The sequence below is a fragment of the Eleutherodactylus coqui genome, chromosome 10, assembly GCF_035609145.1.
Source record: "Eleutherodactylus coqui strain aEleCoq1 chromosome 10, aEleCoq1.hap1, whole genome shotgun sequence".
NCBI classification, from domain to species: Eukaryota; Metazoa; Chordata; class Amphibia; order Anura; family Eleutherodactylidae; genus Eleutherodactylus; species Eleutherodactylus coqui.
In genome coordinates this window covers 129,402,688-129,417,742 of record NC_089846.1, presented here as the reverse complement: position 1 = coordinate 129,417,742, position 15,055 = coordinate 129,402,688, and the positions used below count along the sequence as shown (strand labels likewise).

Genomic DNA, 15,055 nt, shown 5'->3' with positions numbered 1-15,055 from the left:
ATATGCAGAAAGTAGAACTATTTGATTTCAATGGGTTTGTTCAAATTTTGCATGTGCAATTGTATTCCACAAAAAAATACGTGGCGTGCTGTATTGTATTGTGCAAGGAAATAAACGAGGGAACTAATTGGGCTAATGAGCCGGGTCAGTGGACGGGACTGCGAGCGCGTGTGTGCGTAAAAAAGGTACAGTAGAGAAAGCAGAAGGGGGCACAAATACACATACGGTCATGTGACACAGGCCTTACTGATGTATCATCCCGTGTACAATGTCTGCATGTAGTGCGCGTCTCTCAGTTCATTTGTTATGGCCTGATGAAGGGCATCTGTGATCCAAATATATGCGGCACGGAAAAGTTAAAGAAAATAAACCACCAAAAACGTGATTTATGCAAAAGAAATGCTTTTTTGATTCCACGTGAATTTTTGCCTACCCATAATTCCATTCTGTACACGACTCCAGGGCAGTTTTTAGCCCGAGCTCCTGGTTATTGCATAGGATGTCACTGCTTACGGTGCATCCAGCATGGTGGCACTGAGCGGTTGTGTCATTTTTGAACAGAAATGCAAATTTCATAGGGTATTCAGGATCTCTGCAAGTCTAGACAGTCAACCCCCGTGCTGGCCTTGTGTTAGACGCCCCGTCATAAGAAAATATATTGCACCAATAGGCAGTCTGCCTACATTTAAAGGGTCGGTGATCTGGGAATTGTTCTGATTGCCAGATTGGAGTCGGGAAAGATTTTTTTCCCCCTTAAATAGGGAAAATTGGCTTCTACCTCATTGGGGTTTTTTTTGCCTTTCTCTCGATCAACATTGGGGGGTAATGGGCTAAACTGAATGGACCTGTGTGTCTTTTCAGCCTGAAATACTACCCCGTTTCCCTGAAAGTAAGACCTACCTCAAAAATAAGCTCTACCTTGATTTTTCGGGAAGACTTAAAAAAAAGCCATAGCTGTATTACATTAAAAAAAAAAAGCAATACATTACCTAGCAGGCTCTGTCCATGTTTTCTCTCGCTGCTCCCCGGAGCTCTAGCATGCTTCCATGCAGTCCTTGGCCGCCCACAGAAGATCGCTTCCTGGTTACGGGATTCATAAATCCCGCCTCCAGGAAGCAATGGCTCTGAATGGCTGATCAGCGCTCGAGAACCAATCAGTGCAGCGCTCAATGAACCAATGCGATGCCTGTGATTGGTTCATCCAGTGCTGCATTGATTGGCTGCGCTGGAGAACCAATCACAGGCATCGCGTTGTGGAGGCGGGAATTATGGATTGGCCAATCAATGCCGTGACTCAGGGACATGAATCGAGCCTACTAGATAAGTATAAGACCTAGTGCCTCTTTTGGGGCAAAAATTAATATAGGACAGGGTTGAGGAAACATGGTATGCTACGATGAATGCTGCTTGTGCAAAAAAAATCAGCAAGATGACAGCATATGTATACCAGAAGAGCTCGGTGCATACTGTACTAGAACCAACCTCAGTACATGGGTACAATAACAGAACCAAGCTCATACCATTAAATAGCAGAGCTAAACAGTTGTGTTGGGGGACGCCGATAGGCTGATAATGGCGCCTTGGAACGTTAGTGGGGAGAAAACAGGAGAAGGATGATTCATGTAGCTCCACAAGACATTGCTGCGCGGAGGAGGAGCATCTGCCCAGGCGGACCTAAGGGTGGGGGTGATTGCTCCGAGCCTACAGTTGCCTGGTGCCCCTCCTTACAATCTAGTGGCCGGTGTGCCATGTGACTGTAAGAGTTGCATGTAGCCGAGGCCGGCCCTGGCCAACCTTATGTGCCATTGTTTGTTTTCAGCCAGCTTGCTGCATGGGTTCTGATCTCATTTCCAGGTAACCTCATTAAAGGGGTTGTCCGGGGACATAGTGTTAGGTCGTCATCACTCCCCTCCTTAATGCGAAGTCCAGCCGGGACCGCAAAGATGGCAGCAACGGCAGGGAGCGTGGAGGGCGAGTGTGTATTCTGTGATTTTACTGCAAGCTTTTGTGTGCCGCTGCGTCCCCGGATAAGCATGTGTCTTGACGGTGAGTATACCTGTATACAGCCCGTGTGATCATATATACCATGCATATAGCTGCACCACCAAGAATCTCATGAAGCGGCCTGTGGGTGAACCAGATGCTTGCTGCTGCAGCAGCCATGCGGGTCCCCCTTGTCATCGGCTCATGTTTAGAGGATCTCCTGTTTAACCCTTCCTGCTGCGGCCCTTTTCTTGTTTTTTTTGTTCTTTGTAAATTTTTCATCCCCACTTAAAAAAAATAAAACAACGTTATTTTCCCGCTGACGGGGCTACATGGGGGCTTCTTTCTTCTAGGCCGAGCCATATGTGTTGGAAAACTAAACTATTTCTAAGTTGCATGGAATGGAAATATCTCATTTCCACCATTTGTGTGTGTGTGTGTGGGGGGGGGGTTGTGGCATTCGTGGGTTAACAATGACCTGTTATCTAGGAGGTCATTACATTTATATGAATACCACATTTTTTTTATAGTTTTCTTCTTTTGTACTAAATCGTGCCATCGCTGTGGGAAGGCTTGTTGTTTGCAGGGTGACCTGTAGTTTTTATTGGTACCGCTGGAAACTTCCCGATTCCTCTTTATTCAATCCAAAAAAAGCCTTTTCTGGCATTATAATTTTATTTCCTGATGGCGTTTACCTCGCAGGATTGTTTAATGTCATATTATAAGGGACTGGATTGTTATGGAAGCCGCATGACACTTTTTATGTTTAGTGACTTGAGAAGGGGTCTGTTTATTTTATTCTACTTTTACTCGTATTTTGTCTTCAGTCCTGCAGTATGTTGTACCTTTCCAGGTATTCTATTAAGCCTTGCCACAGGGCTTAATAGGAAGACATCCATGGCAGGCTTGGGAGCCTTCACAAGACCCCAGGCTGCAATGGTAACCGACCGACACCCCGTGATCTTGTGACGGGGGGCGTTCTGGAAATAGATGGAGCCCCTCCCGCTGTCAGTATGGACCGCGGTATCTACATAGTCAAACAGCCAGGATCAGAGTTCTCTCCGAGCCGCTGCGGCTAATTATTGGCTGTGGATGATGGCCGGCACCAGCCACTTATTGGGCTTGACAACTATCGCCTGTTGTGCATGTATGGAAGGGGTTAACAAGGAAGGATAGTCAAAAGTAGACAACCCCTTGAATGGTGATATTGTGAATACTTTATGACCAGGATGTTTCTTGTGCCGCACCCTAAGTTGTCCCCGTTGCAGCTAGAGGGGTTTTCCTGCTGCAGCCGGCAGGTATGGACTCAAAGGGGAACACAATGCTTTCTGGAAAAGCCCTTGAGATTTCTAAACTTGTCTTACAAACACCCTGTGATCAGAAGGTTCAGCAAGTGGAATCTGAACTAGAGATGAGCGAGCACCCAAATGATCGGGGGCGCGTTATTCGAGTCGAGCTTTTCGTAAAATTCGAGAGCTCTACTCGAGTAACGAACCCCATTGACTACAATGGGAGACTCGAGCATTTTTGTATGGGATCCGCCAGGTGACGAGCTTTTTATTTTTTTTGGTTCGTGTGTTTCTCCCTCTGTCTCTGTGTCTGTCTCTGTGTCTGTCTCTGTGTCTGTCTCTGTGTCTGTCTCTGTGTCTGTCTCTGTGTCTGTCTCTGTGTCTGTCTCTGTGTCTGTCTCTGTGTCTGTCTGTCTCTGTCTCTGTGTGTCTGTCTGTCTCTGTCTCTGTGTCTGTCTGTCTGTCTCTGTGTCTGTCTGTCTGTCTCTGTCTCTGTGTCTGTCTTTCTCCCCCTGCCAGCCAGCCAAAAAATTTGCCATTGATGTGCGCTGCGTCGCAGCAGGGAGGGGCAAAAAACTGGGGCGGGGTCTAACACGGCGTGCTGCTCGCTCGAGTAGCGAGCACCATCGAGTACGCTAATACTTGAACGAGCATCAAGCTCGTCAGAGTACGTTCGCTCAACTCTCATCTGAATGTTTCGGTGCCAAGGATATAATTACTTTATGATAGATTCGCCTGCGTCCCACCGGAATAAATGGGGTCTCATGGATCACTTCCCATGTTAACACCCCCCTTCATACCAGAATCCTACTTTCACCGACGTCACTGGTAAACTAACGAAAACTGATTTATATCGGTTGCAGAACAAAGAAATGTACTGAACAAAGGTGTGTGGGTTGTTGTTCTACAATGGCTTTTGTGCACCTGGAAGCGAACGGCAGCGACGGCGGTGAAACCATGGCTGATAGTCGTGTTATAACCTGTACGGGATGAGTGTTGTGTCTCTGCCCGAGCCGTGAAGTATTATGCCCTGGCAGAAGCTACCTGTGGAGACGGAAATACCTGTTCCAGAATAGTCAGTCTTATGAGGACAAGCACTGCCTGTATGCATCCTAGGAAGGGTGGGGGTCCTCACTCAAAGCCCCCCACAGGCTGCACCTCCCACTCTGGAGGGCAGAGATTTTAAGAGAGTCAACTTTGGACCCAATAAATGTATGCGCACACTATTAGTAAGGGAGGTTTCAGCCAACATTTGCATTATCCAGTCACTCTGTTAAGGCCCATTTACACAAACCGATGATGGAGAATCTGTAGCGGGTCCCTCCTGCCCCGCGGACATGAGCGCTAAAAAGAAGAATAAACTTACCTCTCGCCCGCTCCGGATCTTCCCTTCGCCGCGGCGTCATGTTCTCTGCGCCGCGGCCGGATCTTTCTTCGGCCTGGCGGATGTGCCGTCCCGAAGAAAAAAGATCTGGCCGCGACGGAGAGAAGATGGAGCCGTGGCGAAGGGAAGAACCGGAGCGGGTGAGTAAATTCCGAATTTTGTCCGGACGGCTTCCATAGGCTTCAATAGAAGCCTGCAGGAGCTGTCCCCGCGGGAGACCCGCACGAAAATGGAGCATCCAGATTTTTTCATGCTCCATTTTAAAAAAAATCACTTTTATTGACCATCCGCGGGTATTTATCTACCCGCAGGTGGTCAATGCATCCCTATGGGGCACGGATTTGCGGGCAGGAGAAGAGTTAAAATCCGCTGCGGATTTTAATTTATCTTTTGCCCGTGGACATGAGGCCTTAGAGTGACAGCTTTGAGCGATCATTTTGCATAAACTATTAAGTAGCTACTTAAGAGCAAATGAAGGCTTTCCTTGAATGCAGCTAATAGCTGCACTCAGATCCTTTGTTCTCCAGCGGGAAACAATGCTATCAGTACTATCTGTGGAGAACTCCTGATAAGGCTGAATGACGATTTTTAGGTTGGACTGAATTTACCGATCAGCTAGCAGTGCCCGACGGGCACACATTTAGACGCAACAATTATTGCTAAAACGATCGATTTTTAATTAAATTAAATTACTTTTTTTTTTTTGTGATCATCGTTCCGTGTAAATGGGCCTTTATACAGACACACATGCACGGTGTCGGCTGTAAATCGCCCATATGGTGCAATATACACACTTTCCCACCAGATCCTTTTTCCAGTGAATACCAATGCTGTGGGATGATATGTATACTCTATATACACACCACCTGGAAATGTAACCTTTACTGCTTACTTATACACCGTTGTGCATTTTGTCCATAAATAAGACATGCACTATAATCTATGATAACAATCTCTGCCCAACCTATGACCGCCATCGGCACAGTAACCGGTAGAGGGAGAAGGCTGTGGCGCTGGGCTGTTAGTGAGCATGCAGTGTTCTCTTCTGAGGTTACAACTGTGGCTGATCCGCTCCTGACTACCCACATGGCTGGGAGCCTCCGACCCCGGTCGTTACCTCGCTGTCACATGTAAACCCGCCCTTACACTGAATGTAGAGGACACTATTATGGCGGCTGAAAATCTTTACAGAAATAAGTTGGCCCGGAGCGTCCAATCTGTTCTTCTCGTTTCCGCGTGACGTGAAGGTCTGGCGGCGAATAAGCTTGCAGCCTTAAGGTCCTTTAAGACAAGCCGCTAACTCGTTCGCACTCGAGCCGCCTGTTTAGACGGGTAGATACATCGTCGGCTCGTTCAATCGAGAATGGTTCAGTCCCTGTATAAGCCAATGGAGGAACTGAACGGCCGCTGTTTAAACCCAGCGCCAAGCGAACGGGCAGACGAGGACATCAATGCCTGCAGAAACTGAACGACGAGTGAGAAGTGAATGATTCTCGTTCAGTCGTTGGCTCGCGGTTGGACGGAACGATTACCGTTACATCGTCATGTAGGTGGTTCACCTGAGAGATGACGCCGGTCCATCAGGAGGAAGGGAAGGGAGGGATGGGGAAGGACGGGGCTGACGAGGAAGGTTTGCGGGACTGATAATTGTACTTGCCCTGCTCCATTATAATAATAAATAATAATATAATAATAATCTTTATTTGTATAGCGCCAACTTATTCCGCATTAGGCCCATCTTTGGTCAGTCGCTGTATGGGGGGCTGCAGAGGAAACCTCGGGGTGCGCTCACATCTACACTGGAGCCTCCATTACAGATTACCATACGTTTGCTGGAAATAGTGCAGCGTGCTGTGCAATTTTTGTTTGCCCCTTTTGAAATGTTAGAAACCAAATAGACTCGGTTACAGTCTATTATGAGAAATCGTGGGTACCTTTTGGTGCAAATCCAGCACTGCATCATTTTAGGTTTTCTGCCCCTACAGCAGTGCTGAACAGCAGAAATGGCTTAAAGGGTTATTCCCAAAATTGACTCATGGGTGGGAATCCCACCGATCTGGAAAATGTGGTCCTGGTTCCCACTGTCATCCTCACTACAGGCTCGTCTCCCCCTTCCCGCCATATTTCAAAAGCTGGTCAGCATGTTGTACCAACATAAGAGCAGCTATACTCCTCATCCAGCACCCCTCTGCTCCTCCCATCCCCCGCTGGTCCTCACCTCCACCTGTAGAACCATGGTATTCTAGCCGTGGAACATGCTGCTAATCACCGGCTACAGTGAGCCTGCGGTTGGTTGCAGTGGTCACATGGTCCTGGTGTCGGTGACATCATCGCTAGCTCGCTGCACCTGAAAGTGAAGACAAGAAAGCTGCGAGGAAGCTGCCTTCTTGTCTTCACTTTTTTTTACAGCCTGTTTTTGTTCCTGGATAACCTTTTTTAACATAGATAATACTTGGCTCCTGATCTGACTGTTCCCCATGCTTTGCACTGCAGCTCAGATCGGCTGTAGATCGGAGCTGATTTCCATTAATACAGGAATTGGATAATGCAGGCACAGTTCCCATTCATTTCAGTGGATGCTGTGCCTGCAGTGCTATGTCGGGCCACTGTAGTGTGTACGGAGCTGTGTGCTTCCCACTCCATTCACTGACACAACAGCCCAGTAAACGGACGATCAGTGGGTGTCCCGGGATTTATTGTGGCCCTTGGCAGTGGTACAATAGGAAAGTGTGGCCCTCGGACCTAAAAAGGTTGTATATCCCTGCTTTAAAGGCATTGGATGATTTCCCTGTACAGATGTGTATATGTGGTACTTCCTGATGTGCCACGAAAACCTCTTTGCACACATTGGTATAAATAACCGATGAAGCTTTCCGACCCCTTTAAGGTTCCTTTTAGACGATCTGATTCCCGTTGGGCTGTGAGGTTCTCGCTGCGTTTTGGCCATTGAACACGCCATGTGAATATAACAATTGCAGCCTAGTTTACATACTAAAAGTCATGAAGAGAATGCAGGTTCCGCCTGAGTTCCGCGGCCCCTCCGGACAGCAGGAGTAGGACCTTTCCAATGTGATAATCATGATTTATCCTATTCATAAACATCAATATTTTAGTCCCAGAAAACCCCTTAGATGGTGATTTTTCTCTCATATGACCTACGAACACAACGGAGCTGCTGGCAGTCTATGGTGAGGGCTGTCGGAGCCGCGTCCACCACTGGGGGTCAGTCCGGGAGAGTGCGGTGATGGGATCTAGTACTGCAGACTCAGCCGGGAAGTCATCCCGCACGTTTCATCAGTCCTTACAATTCTCAGAAATTGGTGGGAGGAAAGAAATCACAAGTGAGAAGCGGAATGTGTGAATAGCCGCACTGAATAATGATTTATGAGTAATCCTGGGATGAAGCCGTCTCCTCTTCTGTCACGCTCACAGCGATGGTTTCCTATAGGAAATGATATGTAGTCATTTCTTACCCACATTGTAATACCGCTGAGTAATTAGTAATGGAAGGGGCATGCCGGCACCAAGGAGACCTAAGACATGAGGGTTACCATGGGTCTAGGACAGGAGAGGTCTCTGCTTCCGGGGCTACGACCAAGATGGATCCACCGAAATCACTGGGTGCCAACTGGTTCTCCTGATGGAGTTCGTCTATGGAGACTGCTTGGCATTTCGGATGCATTTCGCAGTGTGTAGCAGCAGGTCCGGAAGTCTTTGTAGCCATGTCCTTATACTTTGGGCCATGCACCCTTGGGCATTAGGGGTCTGGTTCTAGAACTGGCCCTCGGTCTTAGGGCGTTTCTGAATGTTGGGTTTTGGAGAAGCCTCCGACCATGGGTGATAGGATTTGTCTGCAATGTATATATGCACTCTCTGCCTCTGTAGGGTGAGGTCTTGGAGCGGACATGGAGACCTCCATCGCATCCAGGGATGGGTGGCATGTGAGAGGAGGGGACACGCCGTCTTGGATGGGCCATCACCATCGCGGTGGTTTTGGGTCACACGGGGACTGTTCTTTTGACTGTCTGGATTCTCAAGGATAGTTTGCTTACAAGAAGGAGCCGCAGCCAGACTTAGTATTCATCTGCCGCGCCGCAGCCTTAATTATTCGCAGCTCTTAAAAGAAGAGAAGGGAAGGTGAAAGACGGCAAACCGCTCAAATCACACGGCGCTTCCGGCACATCTGCTCCCCTCGTACTCTACAAGTGACACTTCTGGATCTGCCTGAAGTATAGAAAATGGAGATGAAGATTTCAGCTGCGTGTTTTTTTTTTCTATTTTTGCTCATGTTCACGTGACTCTTATGTTTTCTGTACCGACCCGCTCAAAGAGTCCTTATTTTATATATTTGGGGATGCGAATTAGGCAAAATACACCGTGTAATCCATAATGTGAGCCCAGCATAAAGAATGGGTGGAAGTACAGCGAAACCTCTTGGGGAAGCCCACCGCATTACCCAGACCCCGTTTTCTGTTGCACTGTATACTTTTGTATGGTCGTCTCGCTGTAATGAGGTACTTAACGATAGACAGGACTGAAGGCCTGTACCACCCCCCACCTCTCCACCTTCCAACACGGATTTACTGATCCGCTCGTGGAGGAGTTCCAGCATAATTTCAGCATGGGTTCTGCGCCATTTTAGTATTCCATTGAATGCTATGGAAATCCGTGCTCGTAGCTCATGCGGTTCAGATTTCTGAAATGGCGCGTAAGCTGAGTTGAAATTACACCATGTGGACGGTGGCTTACATGCGGCCTGCATGTGTTCATCCTAAGCTTCTTGGCTCATGGGTTGTAAAGCTAGAATTGTAGTCGTCGGTGACACGGTGTAGGGTGCAACAGTGCAGATTAACCCTTTGCAATCCAATTTTGGATTCAGGGGTTCCTAGGGGGCTTTCTCTTTCTGCCATTATACAATGGCACCATCTGCTGGCTAGAGCCAGTACTGCGGTATGGGACATGCTGGAGAGGCCCCTGACAACAGAGCGGCCAGTAATCTACAGTAAGAATACCCTGCCGGATGTCTTCCAACATTGGAGCTGTGCAGCCTTCAATCAAAATGTCTTCAGACGGCAGACAGTGGGTTGGAAAGGGCTAATAGTCCATTCGGGATGAATAAAAGCTGGATGATGACTCGGTAGTCGTTCTCAAACAATATCTTATCCTCCACAAAGACTGTAGAATACAGATGACAAGTGACAATGCGATTATAGACACATATTGTCACTTAAGGCTGCCTAATTAAATAAACACCCTCATTCATTATCATGTTTCTCTTGGCTTTTACTGTAACGTCTTGTGAATTTCTGCAAATATTACAACTTTTTTTTTTTTTTCTACAGGCCGGATGGAAGGAAAATCATGCAACGTTCATGAGCGAGCTGAAGAACCTGCAAGCCTCCGGACTCACCACCTTGGGCCAGGCACTAAGATCTTCTTTTGATTTACTCAATCTGAATCGGCTGGTGTCTGGGATCGATAACTACGGACAGGTGCGTATCAGGAGCGTCTTAGGTTTTATATCTAAGGTTTCACCAAGACTCTCCTCTCAATACAAGAATCACTTTAATCTCGCTGTCCATAGCAATGTACTGAGTGCCGTGAAGATGATTTCTCTTCAGTTAAGGCAGTCGCGAGCAATTTCAATTTGTGTGTTTTAATTGCCACATGCTGGAATTTCCCAGCGACCTTACAGAATAGTACCTACTTTTTCTCTTCATAGACTAATCACTTGTTATGGTTTTTGATTACTCTATAGGAAGTCTAGGTGTAGCCCTGGCTTGACGACTCGGCATATTAAAGGAATGTTCCCATCCTGGTGAGGGATGGGGTATCTCTATGAACACTTTGTTTTGTGCAGCCTGATCGCTGGCACCCACACCTGACCTGATCGCTGGCACCCACACCTGACCTGATCGCTGGCACCCACACCTGACCTCAGTTTACTTTTTCTCCTAGTAGTAATGCTACTGGATACATGCTGCGAATTTCTGTATACAGGAAAAACTGCAGGGGCCACAACTTTACATTAGTTTGGCAGGGTTCCCATAGAATAGGCTTCCACTGATTTAGAAAGTTGCCTATCTTAGCAATTTACCTTAAAGGGGTATTTGGTAACCTTATAAGGAACCTGTCACGTCCCCACAGCACCATGAACTAAATATTTTTTTATACTCTCCCACGACCCAGCGCTGTCGCTCAGTCAAATCAGCGTGGCATAAAAATCCGACTATGTTCAGAGTTCTGTGCACACCCTCTCCTATACAAGTCAATGGGAGAGCACGCACATGCTCGTTGCTGCTCTATTTGTTCTGCCATTCTCTTGGATATATGGGGACCCCTATTCTGGCGATTGGTGGAGGTCCCAACATTTGGACCACTATCAATCAGCTAATGTTACCGGAAAACCCAGTAACGTTTGCTGATTTAAAGGGGTTTTCCCATTGGCATGTATTCCTTATCAGCAGGGTGGAGGATAAATGCTCGATCGCTGGGGATCTGACCACTAGGACTCCCAGCAATCCTGACATCTGTATACTCCAAGTTCCCCTATATGAATGGAGCGACGGGTGGGAATGTGTGTCCACTGCTTCATTCGTATCTACAGGATGAAGGGAGATTGATTTGTTCTGTAGAAGTGAATGCAGCGGTGGTCGCACAAGCACCAAGGCATTCACATGGGGACCCTGGGGTGCTCAGATGTCAGGATCACTGGGGTCCCAGCAATCAGATATTTATCCATTCTCTTGTGGATTTTGGGTAAATATCATTAATAGGACAAACCCCTTTTAACATTGATGGAAATTCCCCTCCAAGGTTAGGTTTACATATTCTGCTTGTTAGTCGATCTCTTAGTGTTCCGTTAGTTGATCTCTTACTACGTTTGCTGATTATTTGGTGTGTTGTGTCGTATGGCTCAGTAATGCAGAATGAGTTACCCTCACCTTCCTCACACCGCAAAAATGAGTCATTTCTCTGGTTTCTAACTTTCCACCAATCTATGCACATACCAGGGTTATGCATATTAATGACAACAAAGCTAGTGTGTGAGTGGTTGGGTGAACCACCATCCAGACCGAATCCCCAACCCAACACCTCAATTACCCTTTCAAAGAAAAACCATCCCCAACATGCATTCTCATTAGAGCGATCGCTGGACCCCTCTGGTGGGAACAAAATATTGGCATGTTAATCTCTTAACATGCCTGATCCTTCTTTCCGCTGATCTATGCCATGACTGCCCCATAACCATTCGACAATCGGACAGTCCTGCCAAATATCGGCCGATGTTTTATATAATGTCTATGTCCACCTTAATTGGCAGCATCTTATTGCCTCCTCATGCTTGTGGAGTTGGCAACCCCCTTATTCATAGGATGGCCATGGGGCCCCCAAAAGGCTAACAGGATCTGCCAGGAAGTACATGTAACCAATTTGTGTATGCTAAACACATATAGAGAGGGAATTCTGCTTTATAACAAGCTTTACATGCTGCATCACAATCATTGTGCTATTAATGTCTTACAGGGAAGAAATCCGTTCTTTTTGGAACCCTCTATTTTAATTACAATCACAGATGGAAACAAGCTTACAGTTCCTTCAGGTGTTCTGGAAGAGGTAAGTGTTTTTAAAAGGATTTCCTTGGAGTTTCCTATTGATGGCCTAATCCTTGCAATAGGCTACCAGTATGTGATCAGGGGGGTTCTGACTCCCATGACCTGATCAGCAGGCATGAAGGGGGCTGTGAACCCATAGTGCCATGTTCCTCTTTGTTTAGAGGCACCTCGCACACAGTTGTGGCAAATCAGTCACGCCAAAATACATTTGCTTAAACTGTTCTATGCTTTTTTTTGTTTTTTCTTCCCAGCTCCATCTTCCCCTAAATTCTCCGTTGCCTGGAAGTGAGCTTACAAAAGAACCATTCCGGTGGGATCAGAGACTGTTTGCACTTGTACTTCGGCTTCCAGGAGCTTTGTCTGTAGAGCCAGAGCAGGTTGGGAGCGTGCCGTCTGATGAGTCTGCTATTACTCAGATGTGTGAAGTCACTGGAGGTAGGATACAAGCACAGAAACAATAGACGTTACTGATTTTGGTTTAGCAACGGCCTTATATCTTGTCCCCATCACTATTAAATGTGTGCCAACAGATCTGGATGCAGTTGTGCCGGAGCTACACTTTACAACCAGGGCTATGCAGTGGCAAATAATTGAACCATGCAGATAATTGAACCGCATTGTAATTTTTGCTGTGATTTACAGTGATTCTGTTGAAGCTGCCGCCCAAAACCCAGAGTTCATATAGTTTTATTTTTGTGTGAACCTTTAAAACCGTTAATAAGCAGATTATTTAGTGTAATTTCAAGTCAACCATTGTTGCATTTATTTAGGCCGTTTCTTCTCCTTTCAGGCCGTTCATACTGTGTCAGGACACAAAGGATGTTGAACCAATGTTTGGAGTCTTTGGTCCAAAAAGTTCAGAGCGGTGTTGTGATCAACTTTGAGAAGACAGGTCCCGACCCTACGCCCAATGGTGAAGGTAAAGACGTTCTGGCTTTGTCTAGGGTCAAAAAATGCTTCAGTAGAAATCATGCCGCCCCCTAGGGGCCCATTGCTTCTCTGTACATCTGAAAGTTATTTGATTCATGTTCCTTCTGCAAAGTTTACTGTTGTCGGCCGTTTTAGGGCCTACTCATTGCACGATATCTTCCAGGATATTGCTCAATGTGATTATCAGATAATTGAGCAGGGACATCAAACTCCCAACAGCAACCGGCATCTGTGCAGTTGGCAGGTTGTTTTTCCATTCTTGAAATCAACAGACTGTTCTTCTGTATTCCTTTCTAGATGTTCTTCCAGATTCCGTAAGGCCTGTTAATTCTTTTGCACCACAAGCGTGGCACAGTTGTCATAAACTGATCTACGTGCGGCCTAATCCAAAAACTGGTGTTCCCGTTGGGCACTGGCCAATTCCAGAGTCCTTCTGGCCTGATCAGAACTCTCCAACGTTGGTAAGTGCACTTTCAGTAAGTCACATGGCCTTGTAGCTCTCCTAGCTGAGAGTTCTAGAATTGTGTTGAGCCCAGATAATTGATGAAGGCTGACACATTCTGTAGAAAACTAGGGGTTGTGGGAAGTATTTGGCCTTGTTCACACCAAGCATACATTCCCCACTGAATTAAAAACGCAGTGTCCCTGATACGTGTAAGTGAATGCAACTCGTCCAAATCCCATTCATACTGTGCTTTTGCAGTCCACAGCGTGCCCCCTCTGTCACTTTTTTTCCCCCTCCATTGACAGTCAAGGAGAACACCCTGCATTAGAAAGCCACATGTAAAAATGGCAATCCCTTTTTTATTACTTGCAAGAGCTAAATAGGGCCTTACTGTTACACCTATAATGTATTCATGTAATGTATTTTCTTTTTCAGCCCCCGCGCACTTCCCATCCTGTGGTGAAATTCTCCTGTGTCGACTGTGATCCTATGGTCATTGATAAACTACCTTTTGACAAATATGAGCTTGAGCCGTCTCCGCTGACGCAGTATATCCTAGAGCGAAAGTCTTTTCATACCTGCTGGCAGGTCAGTACAACGTAGCATCTGAGACGCGGCTCACAGACTTGTATCATAAATCCTTTAATAAGCAAGTTGGGTGATATGGCGGAAAACTCATTTTGGTAAAAAAAAAATCCAGAAAACCATTCTTTGTAGACTAATAGGTTTTATTTGACCATTAGGGCATTTATGGTGGCTAAAAGTAGTTTCATGGTTAAAAACAAACCAAAAATCTGGGAAAAGATTTACACCGATTCCCTCACAAAATGTTTGTTCGTGTAACGACCTGCTGCGCCGTATACATTGGAGCACCAGCGACCTTGAGATGAAAATTGTAAATACTGCTGACTTCCTAGATGATGACGGTCTATCGTTGGTCGACCAAAATGATTGTTAAATTTCACTCGACAGCCAATTGTTTTGGTTGAAATCGTCTGTTTTGATCAAATTTAGACTGATGTAAACGGGGCTGAATGGTGCGTTACAAAAAAATCAACTTTTAGATCGCTGCAATAATCCAGATGTCAAAGAACTTGTCTAACGATGGGTTAATGAAGCGCCCATTTAAAGTAAATGTCCAAATCCTCCCACTTCTCTGCACTTCTGGTTTCAGATTCTTTGCCTTAGTTTTTGCTGGGTTATATTGCCATAAAAGGGGTCGTCTCGAACATTTGGTGACACTTAAGCATTCAGGTAGTTACTGCTGGAGACATCTACAAGCCTGTTGTGTGAGACGCCCATAGTAACTTGGGGTCCTTTTTACATGGGACGACTGTCTAGCACTTAAGCACCCAACAGTAATCCCAACGATCACTGCCCCTCTGCTTTCACACAGGAGCGATAACCC

The 15,055-nt window shown here is 46.4% G+C and overlaps 1 protein-coding gene across 4 annotated transcripts in view; it reads left to right on the top strand.

Annotated features, from left to right (window-relative positions):
- The window catches only part of LOC136580909 (integrator complex subunit 6-like), a 47,536-nt gene that overhangs the window by 12,300 nt on the left and 20,181 nt on the right, over window positions 1–15,055 (top strand). For all 4 annotated transcript variants that reach the window (XR_010787028.1, XR_010787027.1, XM_066581834.1 and 1 more), the window contains exons 3-8: window positions 9,999–10,148; window positions 12,184–12,273; window positions 12,524–12,707; window positions 13,063–13,191; window positions 13,500–13,663; window positions 14,083–14,235. Coding sequence is in view for 2 of the 4 variants with exons in the window: in XM_066581834.1 (XP_066437931.1) it covers window positions 9,999–10,148; window positions 12,184–12,273; window positions 12,524–12,707; window positions 13,063–13,191; window positions 13,500–13,663; window positions 14,083–14,235 (870 nt within the window). In the remaining 2 variants the exon portion in view is untranslated. The remainder of the gene's footprint in view (window positions 1–9,998; window positions 10,149–12,183; window positions 12,274–12,523; window positions 12,708–13,062; window positions 13,192–13,499; window positions 13,664–14,082; window positions 14,236–15,055) is intronic.